The 18,585-nt window shown below is 31.6% G+C and overlaps 1 protein-coding gene across 3 annotated transcripts; it reads left to right on the top strand.

The window, feature by feature from the left end:
• Window positions 1-556: 556 nt before the first annotated feature.
• Window positions 557-11,690, top strand: LOC107021735 (F-box/kelch-repeat protein At3g06240-like). 3 transcript variants are annotated; one of them, XR_003575043.1, is made up of 4 exons: window positions 557-1,780; window positions 7,964-8,015; window positions 8,316-8,439; window positions 11,651-11,690. XR_003575043.1 is itself a non-coding variant. In XM_027912691.1 (2 exons), exons 1-2 carry the CDS (start codon window positions 581-583, stop codon window positions 8,334-8,336), a joined length of 1,221 nt encoding a protein of 406 aa, XP_027768492.1. In that variant the 5' UTR covers window positions 557-580; the 3' UTR covers window positions 8,337-8,762. The 3 variants fall into 3 exon arrangements, 1 of the variants encoding a protein (XP_027768492.1); XR_003575042.1 differs by lacking the exon at window positions 7,964-8,015; XM_027912691.1 differs by lacking the exons at window positions 7,964-8,015; window positions 11,651-11,690 and having other exon boundaries at window positions 8,316-8,762.
• The last annotated feature ends 6,895 nt before the right edge of the window (window positions 11,691-18,585 follow it).

Below are 18,585 nucleotides of genomic sequence, written 5' to 3'. Positions count from 1 at the left end.
CATTTCATTAATATTGTTTAAAATTGTCATCCCTAATTTATAACTAATTCATATATAGACCAAATTCTACCAAAAAAACTAGTACTACATAATACCATACATAAGACCTAAACTATTTCTTTTAATACACTACCAAACGATTATCTACTATATTAGTAAACGTACACCATAAACGAATATTTGATCCATTAAAAATTTTATTATAATTTTAAAAATAATTATGTAATAATAAATATAATATCTAAACATATGGTTAATAACATAGTATATTTTAGGACTCCTCAATTTTTAAGATTATAAAATTGATTAATGAATAACTTGAGGAAATAAGTGAAAGGATGATCTTGTTCATGGTAGCGTGCAAAAAATTCAAACAAACATTTGTTTCATGCCTTTAATATAGTACATATATATTAAACTCTCTTTTTTAAAAGAGAAAAAAAAATGATGCACGGGATAAACCTCAGAATCACAAGATGCGAGTTTGACGGATAATTTGTTAAGATCCAATCAAAAACAGATATTAAGTTCCTAGCTAATGAAATGCTAAAGCTTTTACACCATAGATAGTTTTTAGAGAATGCACATTGCGATGGCCGGTGGAAATATGAAGAATTTATGTGATGATATGTTAATTAACATACTTTTGCGAATTCCTGTGAAATCTCTCATAAGATTCAAATGCATTTCCAAAATTTTATACGATCTCATACAATCATCTATCTTCATTAATCTTCATAGAAACCGCAGCATCATAAAAGATGAACTACTTCTCTTGAAACGTTCCATTAAAGTAGCACCATTAGAATATAATAATGTCTTGTCTTTCCTTTCCGGTCATGATGATAATATTAATGATCTTAAGCCTGTTTATCCAGATCTATATATACCACGTTTAACTTCCAGGCATGGTCATCGTTGTTATGAAACTATTGGTCCTTGTAATGGTTTGATTGTTTTAACAGATTTCGATGCCATTGTCCTATTTAATCCTGCCACAAGAAATTACAGGGCACTTCCACTGAGCCCTTTCAAACGTAAAGTACGTTTTCATCGTTCCATGAGAGGTGGTCTTGGATTTGGCTATGACTGGATAGCTAATGACTACAAGTTTGTTAAGCTTTCAGAAATTTTCAGGGATCCTCCGCAATGGCATCCAAACGAGGACAGGGAGAAAACAGTTGAAATTTATGATTTAAACATAGGTTCATGGAGAGTATTCGATTATGATTGTGAAGAATTCCCCAGTGTTCATTGGCTCCCTTGTTTCGAGATATTTTACAAGGGAGCCTATCATTGGTCTGCATATGCTGAAACACCGATAATTCTCTGTTTTGATATGACTAGTGAAACTTTTCGCGATATTAAGATGCCACATACTTGTCATCCCTATGATGCAAAAATTTATAGCCTTGTAATCCTTAATGAGTCTCTGACATTGATTTGTTATGCTGGTAAACAGACAGTGCCTGATCCCATTAGAGATTTGACAGATATTTGGGTATTGAAAGAATATGGTGTATATGAATCTTGGATTAAGAAATACACAATTAAGCCTCTTTATATTGAAGCCACAATACTACTTTTGAAGGATCATTTGTTGCTTCTTCAAAGCTTTAGTGGAAAAGTTATGTCCAATGATCTAAATTCAGATAAATTGGAGGAAGTCCATTTTTTTAGTAGTGCTCATAGTTTTACAATGATTATTTACAAGGAATGCTTGACTCCTGTTCCAAAAATGGAAGACACAGTAGAAGACAACTCCATGGTTTTGGAGAAGGTATATCTCTTCAACTTTAAGTTGATGAATTTTCAACATACTTCAACATTCTACCACTTTTATTTCTCTTTTGTCTCAGCTAACCTGTCTCTATCTTTTCAGTTACCACCTTGATTTATTGTAAATCCCACTTTAGAGTCAATTTGCATTACTTCTAAAACAGTTTATTTGTACAAATACTTTTTAAAAATGTTTTTGAAAAAAATAATTTATATTTGGTTAATTTATTTGAAAAAATGTTTTTTTTAATAATCAAATTGTGTTTGGCTGATCTTTATTAAAAATTAATTTTGAGAGACAAAAGTTTTAAGTTTGTTTTAAAAAAATATTTTCATTTTCAAAAAAAAAAATCTTTTACTTTTGTCTAAACGTTATATCTTCTTAATGATATTGCTTCTTATTTGCATAGTTTACATGATTGAGACATAAATGTGATCTTTAACTTCGTTCCAACGATTATTTATACCTTTTTAATTTTGAGTGTGTATAATTGGACACTTAAATTTGTATAAAATTATTTAAGTAGACACATATGTCCTATATGACGTCTTATATGGCAATTCACATCCAATATAGCACCCTACTTGTTGGATTTTTATACAAGTTTAAATGTTTACTTGCGGACACTCAAAATTGCACGACATAAATGCCAATTATAGCCAAGTTAAAGGGTGGGTACATCTTGTTGGGTTTTAAAAGGTGAGAATGGAAAATGAATAGTTGCGGCTTTTATGAAGAGTTGTGACTTTGATGAAAAGTTGCGACTTTTATGAAGAGTTGTGACTTTTATGAAAAGTTATAACTTTTATGAAAAGTTATAACTTTTATGAAAGGTGATGACCTTTCTGAAAGATTGTGACTTTTCCGGTAAGGCACAATAAGAACTTTTTCACACTACCCTTTGTTTTATATAAATTGAGGGATTTCCTTTAAAGAACATATTTTTCTGGACTTCTTCTTCTACTACTATTTAGTATTCAAAGTGTACTTTACTATCGTTGAGTAGTTCGCTGACACCGTGATTTTAGGTAACAATATACCAATGAGTAAGATCGTCTATCCTGGGAGAATATATTCCATTAACCTCGGGTACTTGAGGAGAATAATTTCCTTTAGGGGACACAGTGTATTCAGTGGACTCGATTTTCTTTCTTCGAGAAAAATATTTTATATTGTTTCTAATCAGTTTCTGATTCTATTTTCTCTATTAGTCTTAATTTTCTAGTTTAGAAAATACTATTTAAAGTTTTTTTGTTCTTACCAAGTTCTTCAAAGTCTTATTCTAAGTATCTTAGGAGTACAAGATTAAGAACAATCTTAAGGAAATTATTGGTATACTAATTGAGAGAAACATATCATGGAAGTAGAAGATTAATGTATTACTTCTCTAGAATTTGATGATTTGTGTAGCAAGGTTGAAGTAAGAATGTACTAGAAAAATTTGTGGTATTTTGGTTTAAGATTACATCAAGTAACATTCTAATTATTTATCTAACGAGGAAAATAGTTTCTAAAAGTTAACACTTCTGTTACTTATCATGTATGTCTATGGAAAAAATCTTCAAACCATGTGATTTTTGAATGAATTTTCTTTAACAAAAAGTGTTGCCTTTAAAATTCTTTAGTTTGCAGAATGAGAGATGCACATTTTAGTTTGATAAAATAGTATGTCAAAATGTTATAGTTGGAAAATCATTTGAAAATAAAAGCATTTCTATGTGACAAAAGATATATTTTATTCTGTTTTGGAGAAAAAAACATTTTTAGTTTTGTACTCCGTGTGAAATTTGATTGTGTTTGATTTTTGTTGACCAAAATCTTTTGTAGTTTTCTACTCTGGATAAATTAGAATATGCAATTGATTTGGAAGAATATGAAAACTTCACCTACTAAATTTGTGTTGTACTTTTGGTATTCTATAAACTTCACTGTTATATAGAAACATCTAAATACTAAGTGATATGTCTATTGTGATAGATGAAAAGACCGGTGATTTAGGGTTTGTGAGTTTGTGCCTCTATGAAATGAACTTTGACTCTATCTAAAGATTCTCAAAGAGAACTGAAGCATTGTAATTCTTTCGTAAAATAATTTTTTCAATAGAGGTTTCATGTTGTCAATGACATTTTGTTAGTCTTGGAAAATATGTGGAAAAATTATTTTCATTTACTTGAAAAATATTTTTGAGATTATATTTAAAATATGGGGGTTCTTTGCTTATGATAAAGATAAAATTTGACTAGGTGTCTAATTTAATTTTGGAGTAAAAGATATGAAATTCAGTGATACTTTTGTATTATGTTAGACCACCAAATTCTTAAAATATATTTTATATTGTGGTCATTGAGTTTCTCGTTTACTAGTATATGGTATGACTAGTATGAAACTACCAAATTATATATATACTTGTTCAAAATGATTGCGTTCTTTTATGAAAAAATGTCACTTAAAATGTTGTGATTTTTCATGTAAAGATATGTCTATTAAATATAACTATTTGTATAGACATGAACATTGGTGAATAGTCATTTGTCATGTTTTGTAAAAGAAGCTTTGGACTATATTACCTTTATTGGACCCTGAAACTTTTTCATGGGTAGTTGTATAACAATCAAATTGAAAGTTACGAAAAACTCCTTCCAAAAAGGATATTTGACAAGGTGTTGACTCTAAACAATGTTTGTGTCACACAAGCTTATAAGAAGTTGGAATAACATATTTGTGAGAAAACGCTACCTCGTAGAGAGCTTTTCAAACTCAATATGTTTATTTGTCCTTATTTGCTTGAGTCAAACTCTTTGTGACATGAACACTTGGGGCATGTCAATTACAAAATCTTGCAAGGAAATTGATCAACTCAGAATTTTTGTCAAACTTTAAGTGCAATAAATAAAATGTCAAGTTTGTGTGGAATCTAAGTATGGTGACCATTCTTATAAATCTGATTGAGAGAAATTCCAATCCCTTAGAGTTGATTTACAATTTCAATTGTCATATGAAGTCAACACCATCTTGTGGTGCAAAAAAGTATCTTATAACTTTTATTGACAATTGCATTTTATACAGTTATGTTTATTTGCTGAATGATAAGGATGAAACAATAGAAATGTCTAAAAAATATAATATTACAGTTGAAAATCAGTTGAAAAAAAGATAAAAAGTGATGGGAATGGAGAGTATAAATCTCATTTTGCTTAAATTTGTTTGTAAAGTAGAATTATTCATCAAATTATTGCCCTATTCACCTCAATCTAATGAGAAAAAACCAAACTTTGAAGGAAATGATGGTTGCATTACTTATAATTTCAAGTTTAACACAAAACTTATGTGGAGGAACTATCCTTACCGCAAAAGGGAACAACAAAAAGTTTTGTCTTTTCATAAAGAAAGAAATAAAAAGTTTTGTTTGTTCAAGAAACAATCTACTCCATATGAGAAATTACAACGAATGAAATCCAACTTGAAATATTTTAAAGTGTGGGAGTGTATAGCCAGTCCAAGTTCCTATTCCTAAAAGGATGAAAATAGGACATAAGACTGTGGATTGTAATATTAGACTTGAGTAGTCTAGTGAAATGTCTACACAACCTTGGAAAGAACAAAGGGAGAATGTACTTAATAAAGAGATTATCTCAGAGGCGTAATAAATGTCAAATGACATCTACTTTCTTCGAATATGATTTTGTAACCTTTCTTGTGTCTTATGTAGACTCATCTTTTTGGACGGATGGTGTCAACAATGAGATTGTTTTAATCTTGAGAAATCCTATTGAAATTTGGTTGATCTTCCTCCAGGAAATAAAATTTTGGGTTCAAAGTGAATCCTCAAAAGAAAAATGAAAGTCAATGGAATTGTTGACAAATATAAAGCAAGACAAAAAAACAAGGTTTTGATCTTTTCGACACATACTCGCCAGTACCTAGAATTACATTTATTTGGATGTTAATTGTGTTAGTTGTGGTATATGACCTCTGAATTCATCAAATGACAACTCTCTTAAATAGAGAATTGTAGGAAGAACTTTAGATGGAACACCCCGAGGATTTTGTGATTCCTGGTAAAGAAAAGAAAGTATGCGAACTTGTCACATTATGGACAAAAGAAAGCACCCAAACAATGACATAAGAAATTTGACCAAACCATGTTGGCAAATGAATATGAATTATGGAAGTGATAAATGTGTTTACATTAAAATCTTAAGGTCATTGTTTGTTTGTATATTGGTGATATGTTGATCATTAATAGAGACACTAACGACATAAATGCTACTAAACGTATGCTAGAAAACAAGTTTAACATGAAAAATTTTAGAGTTACTGATTCGATCTTAGGTATAAGAATCCTTAGAACTCCATAATGTTTAGCATTGTCACGATCTCATTGCGTTGAAAAGGAATTTGACTAGTTCAAATATTTGGATTTCAATATTGTCAAGTCTACAATAAATGTGAGCTTTACATTTCAAAAGAGTAAAAAGAAAGTGAATCACAATTGAATTGTGCTACAAAATTGGGAAGTATGATATGTATAATGAAATGTATGAGATCATATATAACATGTGCTATTAATTAACTTAGTCATTTCACAAGTGATCGGAATTGAACTCACTATATGAAAATGAAAAGAGTTTTGGAGTACTTAAGAAATACTCAAAACTACATCTTGTATTTTGACAATATCCAGCAGCATTGAAAGGATATAGTGATACAAACTGGATCACCGAACAAATGAAGTAAAATGCACGATTGGATATGTATTTATTCTTGATAGATGAGCAGTCTCTTCGAAATCTTCCAAAAAAAAGACACGTATCGCTAGCTCTACAATAATATGTGAGCTAGATGCTCTAGATAAGGTAGGTGAATAAGTTGAAAGACTCCGAACTTTTTTTAGAGATATTCTTTTTTATCCTAAACCATTGACATCAATATGCATACACTTTTATAGTCATGATGCAATAGGTAGGGCATGGAGCATGATATATAACGGAAAGTCTTCTCATATGAGACATAGACATGCTACTGTTAAAAAACCACTCTCTAGTGGAATTATCACAACTGACTATGTAAATTCAAAGAATAATGTGTTCGATCCACTTATACACAAGGCATAACTAGAGAGAAAGTTGAAAGATCATCTAAGGGAATGAGTTTACGGCTTAGAATAAGTCATCGTGAAGGTAATTCTATCTAGCAGACTGGAGATCCCAAGAGCTAGGTTCAAGGAGAAAAACAAAGGTGTGACTGACAGTTCGGTATTTTCAACTAACTCAATCCATTCACATAATGGAGACAATGCTCCGGAACAATGATAAAACATTGACGATACAACATTAAGACTTGTTAATGATTTAATAAATCTTAAAGTTTTTAATTATTTGCTAAGTTTGGTATATGTGACCAAATAGTGTATCTACGTGATAGCACGTTTATAAACCACCTACGTGAGTGTGAAGTGTAAGTCACTTCAAAGAGGATGATTGTCAAAATCTCATTTCTCTACAAACTCATGAAACAAGGAGGTGTTCATGGATGAAACAAACACAACTGTAAGAACCATAAACAGTAAAAGGTTAATTCTGTGACTGATGATTCTCTAGGTATATACCAAAACTCGACGGTTGAAATATATAGATTCTATCAATTGACGGAGTATATTAGACATGTGTTCACTACGAAGAGTCTAAGGGGAAACATACTTATCCAGATGCAATTAATTCTTGCTTGTAAACTATACATACTTGTCTGTTTCTTTGTCTTGGAGACATTCTCCATTCATGTGGGGGAATGATGTGTTTTAAAAGGTGTGAATGGAAAATGAAGAGTTTCGACTTTTATGAAGAGTTGCGACTTTTATAAAAAATTTTGACTTTGATGAAAAGTTGCGACTTTTATGAAGAGTTGCGACTTTTATGAAAAGTTGCTACTTTTATGAAAAGTTGTGACTTTTATGGAAAGTTGTGACTTTTACGAAAAGTTGTGAATTTTATTAAATGTGGTGACCTTTCTGAAAGATTGTGCCTTTTTCAGAGGTTTGTGACCTTTCCGGTAAGACACAATAAGAAGTTTTTCATACTAACCTTTGTTTTCTATAAATTGATGGATTTCCTCTAATTTTAAGAACAACTTTTTTATAGACTTCTTCTACTATTGCTAAATCTATTACTAACACCGTGGTTTTAGGTACCGATACACTGGTGAATAAGATCGTTCTATCTTGGGAGGATATACTCTGGTAACCTCGGGTAGTTAAGTATAATAATTTCCTTAAGGGGTATTCAGTGGGCTCGAGTTTCCTTCTTTCAAAAAAAAATATTTTTATATTATTTCTAATCAATTTCTGATACAATTTTCTCTGCTAGTCTTAATTTTCTAATTTTGAAAAAACTGATTAAACTTAACTTTATTGTTTCTTACCAAGTTCTTCAAAGTTTTGTTTTAAGTATCTTAGGAATACAAAATTAACAACACATCTATACCTATGTCTAATATAAATGATCCTACTTACACATTTTTGTATGTCTTATGATTCCAGTGGAGGAAATCACAAGATTGATTTGGTGATCAAGGAATGCAGATGCCACACAAAAAAAAGTATTTTAGAAAGAACAACCAAGTCGATTGTTTGCATAATGGAAATTACTAAACATGTTTAACTGGTACATGTTTTTCTTTACGCAAATTTTTACATTTTTTTCTTTTTAGTTTATTTTACAAGGATAAACAATTAAAAATGCAGTTTCGAATAGGCGGACACGGTCTATATCAAAAAATGTCATCCGACACTGCTTCATCAACATTAGTCTACTTTTTTGCAGGAAAGAAATAGTTCAAGATAAATAAAAAAATAGTTATAGAAAGAATCTAAATGAGTCTTCCTAAATAGTGCCTAGTCTATTTTGATTGGGTTACAAACATTTCCGCAGCCATGATTCTAACTTGTGTATACTGATGCGATAGCCTTTGTGTTTGAAACAAGAAAGATTTCAATTACTAGTTTGATACGTCTTCTACTGATAGACAGTAGCCTTTTATTTTCTCTATATTTTCTTTGTCTTCACTAGCAAAGCAACTAGAGTGATTACAATTATTTGATAAAATGAAATAATGAATATGAAATTGTCAAGTGAAGTTGCTAAAGTATACCTCCTTAGAAGGTCTGCTTTATATAGACTTCTGCTTGTAACTTGGTTCTGGAAGAAAATCAATTCCTTTGATCGTTGATTGGCTTCTCTATGGTAACCCATGAAATTCTTTCAATTTTATTATTATAGGATTATTATTGAGATCTTTATTGACGTATAGCAAGATGCATAAATTTTCTGATTTTATTATCACATTTAAGTTCTAGTTTTCCCTTCAAAAAAAAGTCAAAACATTACCATAAATGTTTGTATTTTTACTGAAAGATTATATTTTCTTCCATATTTGGTTATTCTCTCCATAAAGGAAAAGTTTAGAACTCTATAAATTGAAGACTTATCATATCATATCAAGAACATAATAGTATCCACAATGTATTCGTTTAGAGAGTTTTGTTTATGAGGATATTTCTTCCAATATGGTTTATGCTTTCCAATATTAGTTTTATAATATGTTGGTCTTAGCCAAATCGTACTAATAATTGATTTTTAAATTTTTTTTTATTTGTCATCTGATATATTGATCATATTATATGCAATTGTAAGTTTACGCACAACGCTTTATTCACTTTCAAACCAAACATGTGGTATTAGAGCACATGATTCAACGATCCAATGATTTATCGAGGTTGAAGATTGGTTCAAGGCGGTTTCAAATCAATTTGCAACCATTTGATGATGATAAAATTTTTATCCAACTACATGTGGAGAAAATTTTCAAATATAGTTTTAACAATCTTGTTGCTTCATCTTTAAAAACAAAATCAACTTTCAATCCCTGCACAATGTTATTGCATTAAAGGTTTTTAAGCGTTGAATATTAATTGAATCGTTATTAATTTGATTATTTTAACTCAATTAACCTATAAACCCATGTAATTGATGAATCCTAGTTTTTGACTACCTTATGGGTTACTTTATAATTAGTTAATGCTTATGAATTCTAGTGTAGTTTTCTATGGGCTACTGATTGAAGTAATAATTATATTAAATTTATATCTAGGTTGTATAAGATTGATGAATTTTTATTGAATTTACCTAGTTTCATTGAGTATGATACTTTTTGTATTGAATTGATGTTCATGGTCATTGGTAAGGGCCTTATGGCATTGAATTGGATGATTTAGCATCGAATTGTGGTGTTGAGGATGGAGTGGTGGTACACTACCCTAATTCCCTTTATTTTATGTATTTTAGACTTCAATTATGAATGTTGAAGTTGAAATTCTAGTGTTTAAGGTTATGAATGTTGAAGACGAAAGTAGTAATGGTATCCTTCAAGTAAAGAAATGATAGACTTAAGGTTGATTGGATGGAACGGCATCATATCATACCTTAGGAAAGTCATGATGAGCTTCTTTTTTCCATTGTAAGGTAGCCTAGAGGACCTCTTTGGTAGGGTAAATGTTAATGGGTTATGAACTTGATATGAACCCCTTTATATGAGCTTAAGTGTGAATTACTCTATGGGAACAAAGGCTAGCACCGAGTGAGTATGGTAAGGAAAGTAGTTCTAGTTAAAGAATTAGACTAGATTACCTCTCATATTCCTTAACCATGTGCCTACATGGGATGTGTCCAAGTTCTAATTGTCAAGTAAAACACCCTCATCAGAGAATGTTAAAATTACTGGATTCCATGTCTTGCTATCATGGTCTATGTCGATTATTGTCTATTCTCATCATATGTGATACTTACTAGCATTAGAGAAGTTCTATGAAGTTTAAGTGGTGTTATGGGACGCTATCTAGACATTGCACAATAGGCTTGAAGGTGTTAGTCAGAGTCCCTAGGTCTTGTCCAAGACCATTTCTTGAATGTCCTTTATGTGATTAATGAGTCTTAGATGAACTAATGAATATGATGACTAAAGTAAGAAAGTATGTTAAATTAACAAGTACTTATCTAGAGTAGTTAAGGGTTGTCTAGTTAAGGTGTGAAGGGGGCATAGGAATGGTCACTTCTTATCTACCTAAATAAGTCTTAAGAATGACTTGGGGAAAATGGTTGACTAAGTATATATGATTAACTTAGGTAGTCTTAAGGATTACTTAGGTAATCTTGAAGAGGTCAATCATGGACGTTATCTTCTTGATTTACTTAAGTAAGTCTTTTAATAGCTTTTGGAAAGACAAGGTCATATTATCTATATGTTGTTGTGTTAAGTGAGAATGATTCTATCCTAGGTAGTCTATAGGATCTCTTAAGTGTGTGTAAGGGATTGTATGGGCGGTCACTTCACAACTCACTCAAGTGAGACTTGGAATCACCTTGGTAGAAGGATCTCATGTTCATGTATATGGTGTCTAGTAAGTGTGTAGCTGTGTTATTATAAGTAAGTCTTGAGGATCATTTAGGCATGCTTAGAGACGTTGTATGGGCGGTCTCTTTTTTTGTTTCTTAAGTGAGTCTTAGGATAGCTTTAAGTGAGAATACTACATGCTAGAAAGTGGTAAAAGGGAAGAGAAAGTACTTCACTGTTACAGTGAAGTAATTCACTGTACAATGAATATAGGCTACTGTAATATTGCCTCGAAAATGAGAATAATTTCTTAAATGTTATCTTATGTGTTTCTTAGTTGATAAATGTTGTTCTTATGATTATATTATGTTATTTAAATGTAAAGATGCATATTTCCAATAAATCTTCGTTTTCATGATTTTATGCATTATGTCATAATTAGTACATGTGGTTGTACTAATTTCATGCTTTTATCTATCTCTATAGTTGTTGGTAGGTGAGGAGCATTTGGGAAGCAAGACTTGGATTGTAACAACGTTCAAGTGAAGTTGAAGTATGTCCTCATTTGACTCGAGGCCATAGATGTCTTTTATGTTTCTTATTGAAGTATTGCAATAGACTAAGTATTTTTATATTCCTATTGTGTATGGGTCATGTCCCAAAGTATTCTCGTGTCTAAGTTTGATGAGATTTAGACTTAGTATTTCCTATGATTTTATATCAAAGATTTTTCAAAGACTATGAAATATTTTGTGAAAAGTTTTAATTTCGTACTACTTTTCATGTATATGCGATGAACGATATGTAAGGGCTTGTACAAGAACTCCGAGAGGTCAAGTACGCCGATTGCAATCCGAGATTGGCCCTAACTTCTACGATGTGGTTTTGGGATGTAACAAGGGAACATATACCTTGGGTGGTTTGTGTTGAAGGTTAGGAATTAGAGTTAGTTCCAAGGATTATAAGAGTTGTAGTTCAAATCCATAACTTGAAGTTAAGGTAGGTTGAAAAGTTTGTAATCTATCTTTTGTGGAGGCTCGTAGTTGCTTTTGTGAAGTTAGAGTTAAATCTTGTAAGGGTAAAGGTCGTGGTTTTTACACCTTGAGTCGGGTGTTTCCACGTAATAATATTGTGTTTTTACTTATTGTCCTTACTGTTTTGTTGGAACACGTTTAGGCAACTTGTTTCACACTTAGGTGAAAATATAAAATTAGTAAATTACTAGGTCGTCTACAATATCAATTGGTATCAAAGCATGTTATCTTTTATAGGTTAACACCTAAGATAAAAGATCAAGATGAATTCTGCACCACCTATTGGTCACAACGAAGGACAATCAATTGTCAGACCCCCAATATTCAATGGGTTTCACTTTGGCTGGTGGAAAGCACGCATTGAGGACTTTATTCAAGCGGAAGATTATGAATTATGGGATAGGATAATTGTAGGACCCACTATTCCAATGAAGATTGTCAAAAGAGTTAAAGTACCAAAGGTTAGGATTGACTTCACTGCGGAAGATTTATCAACTCTCACGAAAATGCTAAAGACCAAAAACATTCTTGTTTGTGGTCTTGGACCGGATGAGTACAACAGAATTTCAAATTGTACTACTGCTAAGGAAATCTGGGATGCATTGTTAATCCTCATGAAGGAACAAGTCAAGTGAGGAAATTAAAAGTAGTCATGCTATTCACTGAATATGAAACATTCAAAATGATGGAAGGTGAGCCTCTGTTAGAAATGATTACTAGACTCACTAAGTTGATGAACGAGTTGTCATCACTGGGAAAAATCCTCACTGAAGAACATGTTGATAAGGGTCTAAGTATCCTTCCTAAAAATAAATGGGATGTAAAAGTAACTGCCATAAGAGAAGCTAAAGACATCTCCATCATGACACTTGATGAAATGCTTAGCAAAAAAGCACTAGCCTGAAAGTGTCTGGTTGTGAAGATACTGATTATGATGAGGACCAAATAGCACTTCTAGAAAAAGGCTTTAAGAATTATCTCAAAAAGGTGAAGGAAAATGAAAAGAAGGAAACCAATCAAATGAAGTAGGTAAATGATAAATCTCAAAATGGTTGCTACAAGGTGGCAAAACTGATCATCATGTTAAGGATTGTCCACAATGGAAAGCTAATTGGTGGAAAGAGAAGATAGAAAAGAAAGAAAAGGAATGTGCAATGGTTTCTACTTATGATGAAGAAGATGAAACAACTGTCATGGCTGTAGGAGATTCAGACATCGAAGATGATGAAAACTCTGAGGTTAGTTCTATTAATCTTAAAGAAAAATTGCATCTTTTTCAAAAATTAAATTAATCGAATTGTTATATAGGTTAATTGATAACATGTGAAAAAGATCAGTTATTTAAAGTTTTTGCAAACCAAAAATTTGAGTACGTGGAACTCAAAGATGAAAAAACTATAACGGATAAACAAAACAGTTGTCTCAAGAAACACGTTGAAAAACTTGAGTCATCTAACCTAGATCTAAAGTCTGAAATTTTAAGGATGACAGTAACTGAAAAAGGAAGAGGAAAAATGAGTGAAACTGAAGAAAAACTGGAAAAAGAGTTGAAAAAATGCAAAAATGACTTTTTTGAAAAGAAAAGGTGAGGAAATTAAACATTGAAATCTCTCTGATATAAGTAAAGTTTGAGAAGGAAAATAGATGGACTCACACATCTAGAATTGTTAACAAATGGAGTGATAGGGTGCACAATGGGAAGGCTGACATGGGATTCCATAAAGAAAATATTATCTCTGAAGATTTATGTTATATTTGTAGAAAAATTGGTCATTCAACTACTGAGTGTCCAGTTACTAATGATTTTAGAAAAAAAATTACTAAATTAGCAATTGGAAACAGATTTATTCCTGTTGGCAGAAAACAGGTCCACTAACCAGTTGCCTAGATGGGCGAGAAGAAATTTGATTCACACTTTTGATCATAAGAAAGGACCCAAGCTTGTCTGGGTTCCTAAGGCTAACCCTTAAGCTATTTTGCAGGTCAAGCTGAAAGGAAGTAAGAGATAGTTATTTCTTGCTTAAGTGATATGAATGAAGACAAACAAAAGTTCCTTTCGCTCACTTCACAAAAAGGGAGAACGTGTCATTTTGAAGAAAAAAAAAAAGAACATGTGGAGCTAATGCATGTGTAAGGGGAGAAGAAAGTGAGATTATTTTTTAAAAAAAGAGAGTGAGAATTCAAGTGAAACTGATGAGAGTGCATTGGAACACGTTGTACTCACATGTTTCAATCGTTGAACAAACTAAGGGCATATTGATAGGTGAACAATAAATCTTGAAAGTTATTTATCCACTAAAGTATGTGGTTGTTGGATCACATTGTTCTTTGTCAAACAACAAATGATGGATTGTGAAACTAAGTAGGGAGCATTATAAATAAAAAAAAAATAAGTTAGACTTTGGGATTATTATGATTGCATGAAAACCCCTCAATGATTGGCTAGAATAATTGTTCTCCTAACTTTACTTACACATTTAGTTGTGTGTCCCAATTCCAGATCCTTGACTTCTTTTAACCTAATTTTGTATTAGATTGTGTAGAGAAATGGTAAAACAAGCAATGATGATCACAAAATTTCTCTTATCAGGTATGTTATATATTGATAGAGGTTAATATTGTATAAAGTAAAACAGTTGAGCACTCATGTTCCATGTATTAATTGTTCTAATACAGAAAAAATTAGTCGTCCAAATGCAAGAGTCTCATTCTTTGAAATTGTTCTCTCTCACTTTGTCTTCTTGGATTTCTTTGCAAGCTTAAAGCAAATAGTTTCTTATTTTCAGTTGATGAGGAAGAATCAACTCCTGAAACACATTTTTTTTATTCCACCTTGAAATCTCATCTAGAAATCTAAAGTTGTCAACAAGATGTCATTATCTTAGAGCTAGCATGAAAAAAAAATAGCATGATTTTCATTGTAAGTTTTGACGAATACTCAATTCTAATTCATGCATGGTCTTTCAAAAAAAAAGTTATTAAACAGATGAACCTTGCTGACCTACATGCTTCAATGAGGAAAACTGATACTCCAATGAATAGGTTGAAGTAATATTTTCACTGATAAGATTGTTGAACTGGAGGTTGGTCATATTGCTTATGAAAAAAAATCCGATATGAATTTAAGCTGTAAAGATTGTTCTTGATAAAGATTGTTGACACTAATATCTCCACTTGTTCCATTTTTTTTCACTTCCAATGTTAGTGCCTCTGGATTTACTCTACTCATGTCATGTATTTATTTTTTGATTATTGCTCAATAGATTTTGCTTTATTCAATATGACTTCGATCTTATATAAAACATTATCTGGTAGTTTAATGGATTGATTATTGATTGCTTTAATGGCTCATGTTTTTGCTCTCTATAATACATTATTATGTTGCATGAAGTTGTTATCTTATTGTCTTGGTGATAGCATTGACCATGAATAGTTTAACTGATCAGTCTAGCTAATTTATTATAGGATTGACATAGCTTTTCAATGATGCCAAAAGGGGGAAGATAAGAGTTGTGCAGCGTTTATAACCTATTGATTAACTTGTTTCATGTTAGTATTTCATGCTTCAGTGTCTATAGATAAAACTATTTGAATGCACAAAGAAAAGAGGTTTGTCATCATCAAAAAAGGGAATTTTTTTGGGATTTATGCAGTTTTAATGATTTTACAAAGAAATAAGAAACATGTCCGTCAACATGGTCCAAAGGTACACGGTCACGAGCTGTTGAATTCGAGAAAGCTTCTAAAATGAATAAATATAGGAGTGCAGAAATAAAGGAATGGATAATGTTAACTTCGTGAGAAACCCCACAGAAATAAACATCTGATGAATTGAAGAGAAAAAATTATTGAGTTTGATTTGAAGAAGGAGTTTAAAGAGGAAAGTAGTTTTAATTGAAGAACGAGTCTCACTTAAAGTAGAAATATTCAAGTTACTGCTTAAATGAAATGTTGGAGTTCGGCTACAATACAAAAGAATCAATGAATGTAATATGAAAAGGAAGTCCAAAGAAGCTAGGAGTTTGAATAGAAGAAGGAGTCTCACTTAAAGTAGAACTCTTCAAGTTACTGCTGAATTGAAATGTTGGAGTTCGGCTACAATACAAACGAATCAATGAATGTAATTTGAAGAGGAAGTCCAAAGAATCTAAGAGTTTGAATTGAAGAAGGAGTCTTACTTGAAGTAGAACTCTAAGTCAAGAGAGTTCAAGTCAATAAGGAGTTTGAACTAAACAATAGCTTTATGAAGAATTGAGCTTAAATAGTAGTGAAGTCGTTCAGAATACTTGTGCACTTACAAAGCAAAAAGATCAATTGAGAAATTGATTTCACAAGTGATACCAACGAACTAAAGGAACACATCGGAGAACTTGATCCTTCACAGAGTTTATGTGTTAGGAGTTTTTCTTTTTGAATGAGTCTTGATGTAATCTTAGTTCAGTGAGTTATAAACTGAATTAGGAGTGTTGTCTTCGGGTTGTGATAACTCGAAGAGTTGGGAACACATACCTTGGGAGGTTTGTCTTGAAGGTTAGGAATTAGAGTTAGTTCCTAGGATTACAAGAGTTGTAGTTCAAATCCATAACTTGAAGTTAAGGTAGGTTGAAAAGTTTGTAATCTATCTTTTGTGGAGGCTCGTAGTTGACTTAGTGAAGTTGGATTTAAATCATGTAAGGGTACAGGTCGTGGTTTTTACACCTTTTGAGACGGGTGTTTCAACGTAAAAATATTGTGTTTTTACTTACTGTCCTTACTTCTTTGTTGGAACATGTTAGGCAACCAATTTTACACTTAGGCAAAAATATAAAATTAGTAAATTACTAGGTCGTGTAGAATATCAAGATACTTTGCCACATTGAGAATCAAACCTGAAACTTGAGGGTTTGGTTTAAATAGTTACAGAATTAGGTTAAACATATAATCTAACTAGAAATTGATATGAATTTGATTATAGATTTACCAAAGGGATTCATACAAATTACTCGAGTTGCGAACTTGGTATTTCAACACCAGTACTGTGAGTAGTAATCTTACCACAATTGATGTTTTATAATTTGCATGATTTTCACATGGTTTATAAAGTAAATGTGTTACTGAATGTTTTGAACTTGCATGAAGAACAAGTCTTTTACTGGATATGATACTGAAAAATTATTTGAGATGATCTCATTTTTACAAGATATGATTACTGTTATTGATAAGGTTTTACACTTATTTGAAAAATAGTATTTTGACAGGTGATTGTTAAGCTTTGGCAGGTGATTTTTAAGCTTTGAAATGATAGGATTTAATAAGATTAAATGCTTTGTTCGATTTAAAAATGCTTCTACTAATTATAAGAAAAATATAAATGGGAGTAGACCTTGATGAATCTCGTAGCTAATGGTGGGATCGTTAGACCTGATGCACCTTGTAATTACCGATTACTGATAAAACCTTGCTAGTGGGAAGGTAGAACTAGTATACTGTTACCGATATCCCTCATGTAGGGATCAACCGATAATATTTAACTCCTTTGTGAGGAGTTCACTGTTATAGGTTGTTTCGTAAAGAGAAGTCACACTGATAACATGATTCATATATGGGAACGTCCCAACTATAAGATTTGATATATAAGTGTTTTATGAGTTTACTATTAAGTGTTTACATTGATTTTGCTTATATGAGTCACATGAGATGGATATTAATATGATTTCTTAAAAAACATTACTTCACCATTTGATTATCATACTAGCATGTTATCTGACTTGTCCCTCATTAAAATGGTTGTGGTCAAGTATTAGTACTCACTGAATTAGAGTCTCACTCCTCACTATATTTTTTCTACAGAGAATAAATGTGACTTTGGTAAGGTCTAGAGCTTTCGAGCTGATAATATTTTGTGAGCCCCGCACTTGTTCGCGTGGATAACAAGCTTATTAGTTGTTAAGACTGTCGTTAAAATTCTTAGAGTCGCTCCATAGTCATTTCTTTTATTAGAAGTTATGAGTATTCTTTCGTATTTTAAACTGGTGCCTAGTATGAGATTTATGTTTTGGAGTTGGAATTAGTATTTTTAATCTTCGAATAGATTGATGAATAAGGTGAAAAAAGGATGAGATTGGTTAGCTGTGTTATTGATTTTTGTTACAGGTAATTTCAGGATATGCCCAAAACATTGTTTTATGTAAATTTTTGGTTAAGGCTTGCTTTGGAACTCTTCTCCTTAGCGTCGGTCATGATCCTAAATTGGATCGTGACATTAGGCATCAAGGACACTAATAGTTGAACTAAAAAGGCCTTAGATGAGTATAAATCTACCACTCATCAAGTAGTAAGAAACAAATTCACTTAAAAACAAATTGAAAAAATAAACTTAATTTCGAGGCACTGGGGTTTGGGGGGGGG

This window comes from Solanum pennellii, chromosome 1 (assembly GCF_001406875.1).
Source record: "Solanum pennellii chromosome 1, SPENNV200".
Classification (NCBI taxonomy): Eukaryota; Viridiplantae; Streptophyta; class Magnoliopsida; order Solanales; family Solanaceae; genus Solanum; species Solanum pennellii.
Note: the sequence above shows the minus strand (reverse complement) of the source record. Positions and strands in the feature narration are given on the sequence as shown.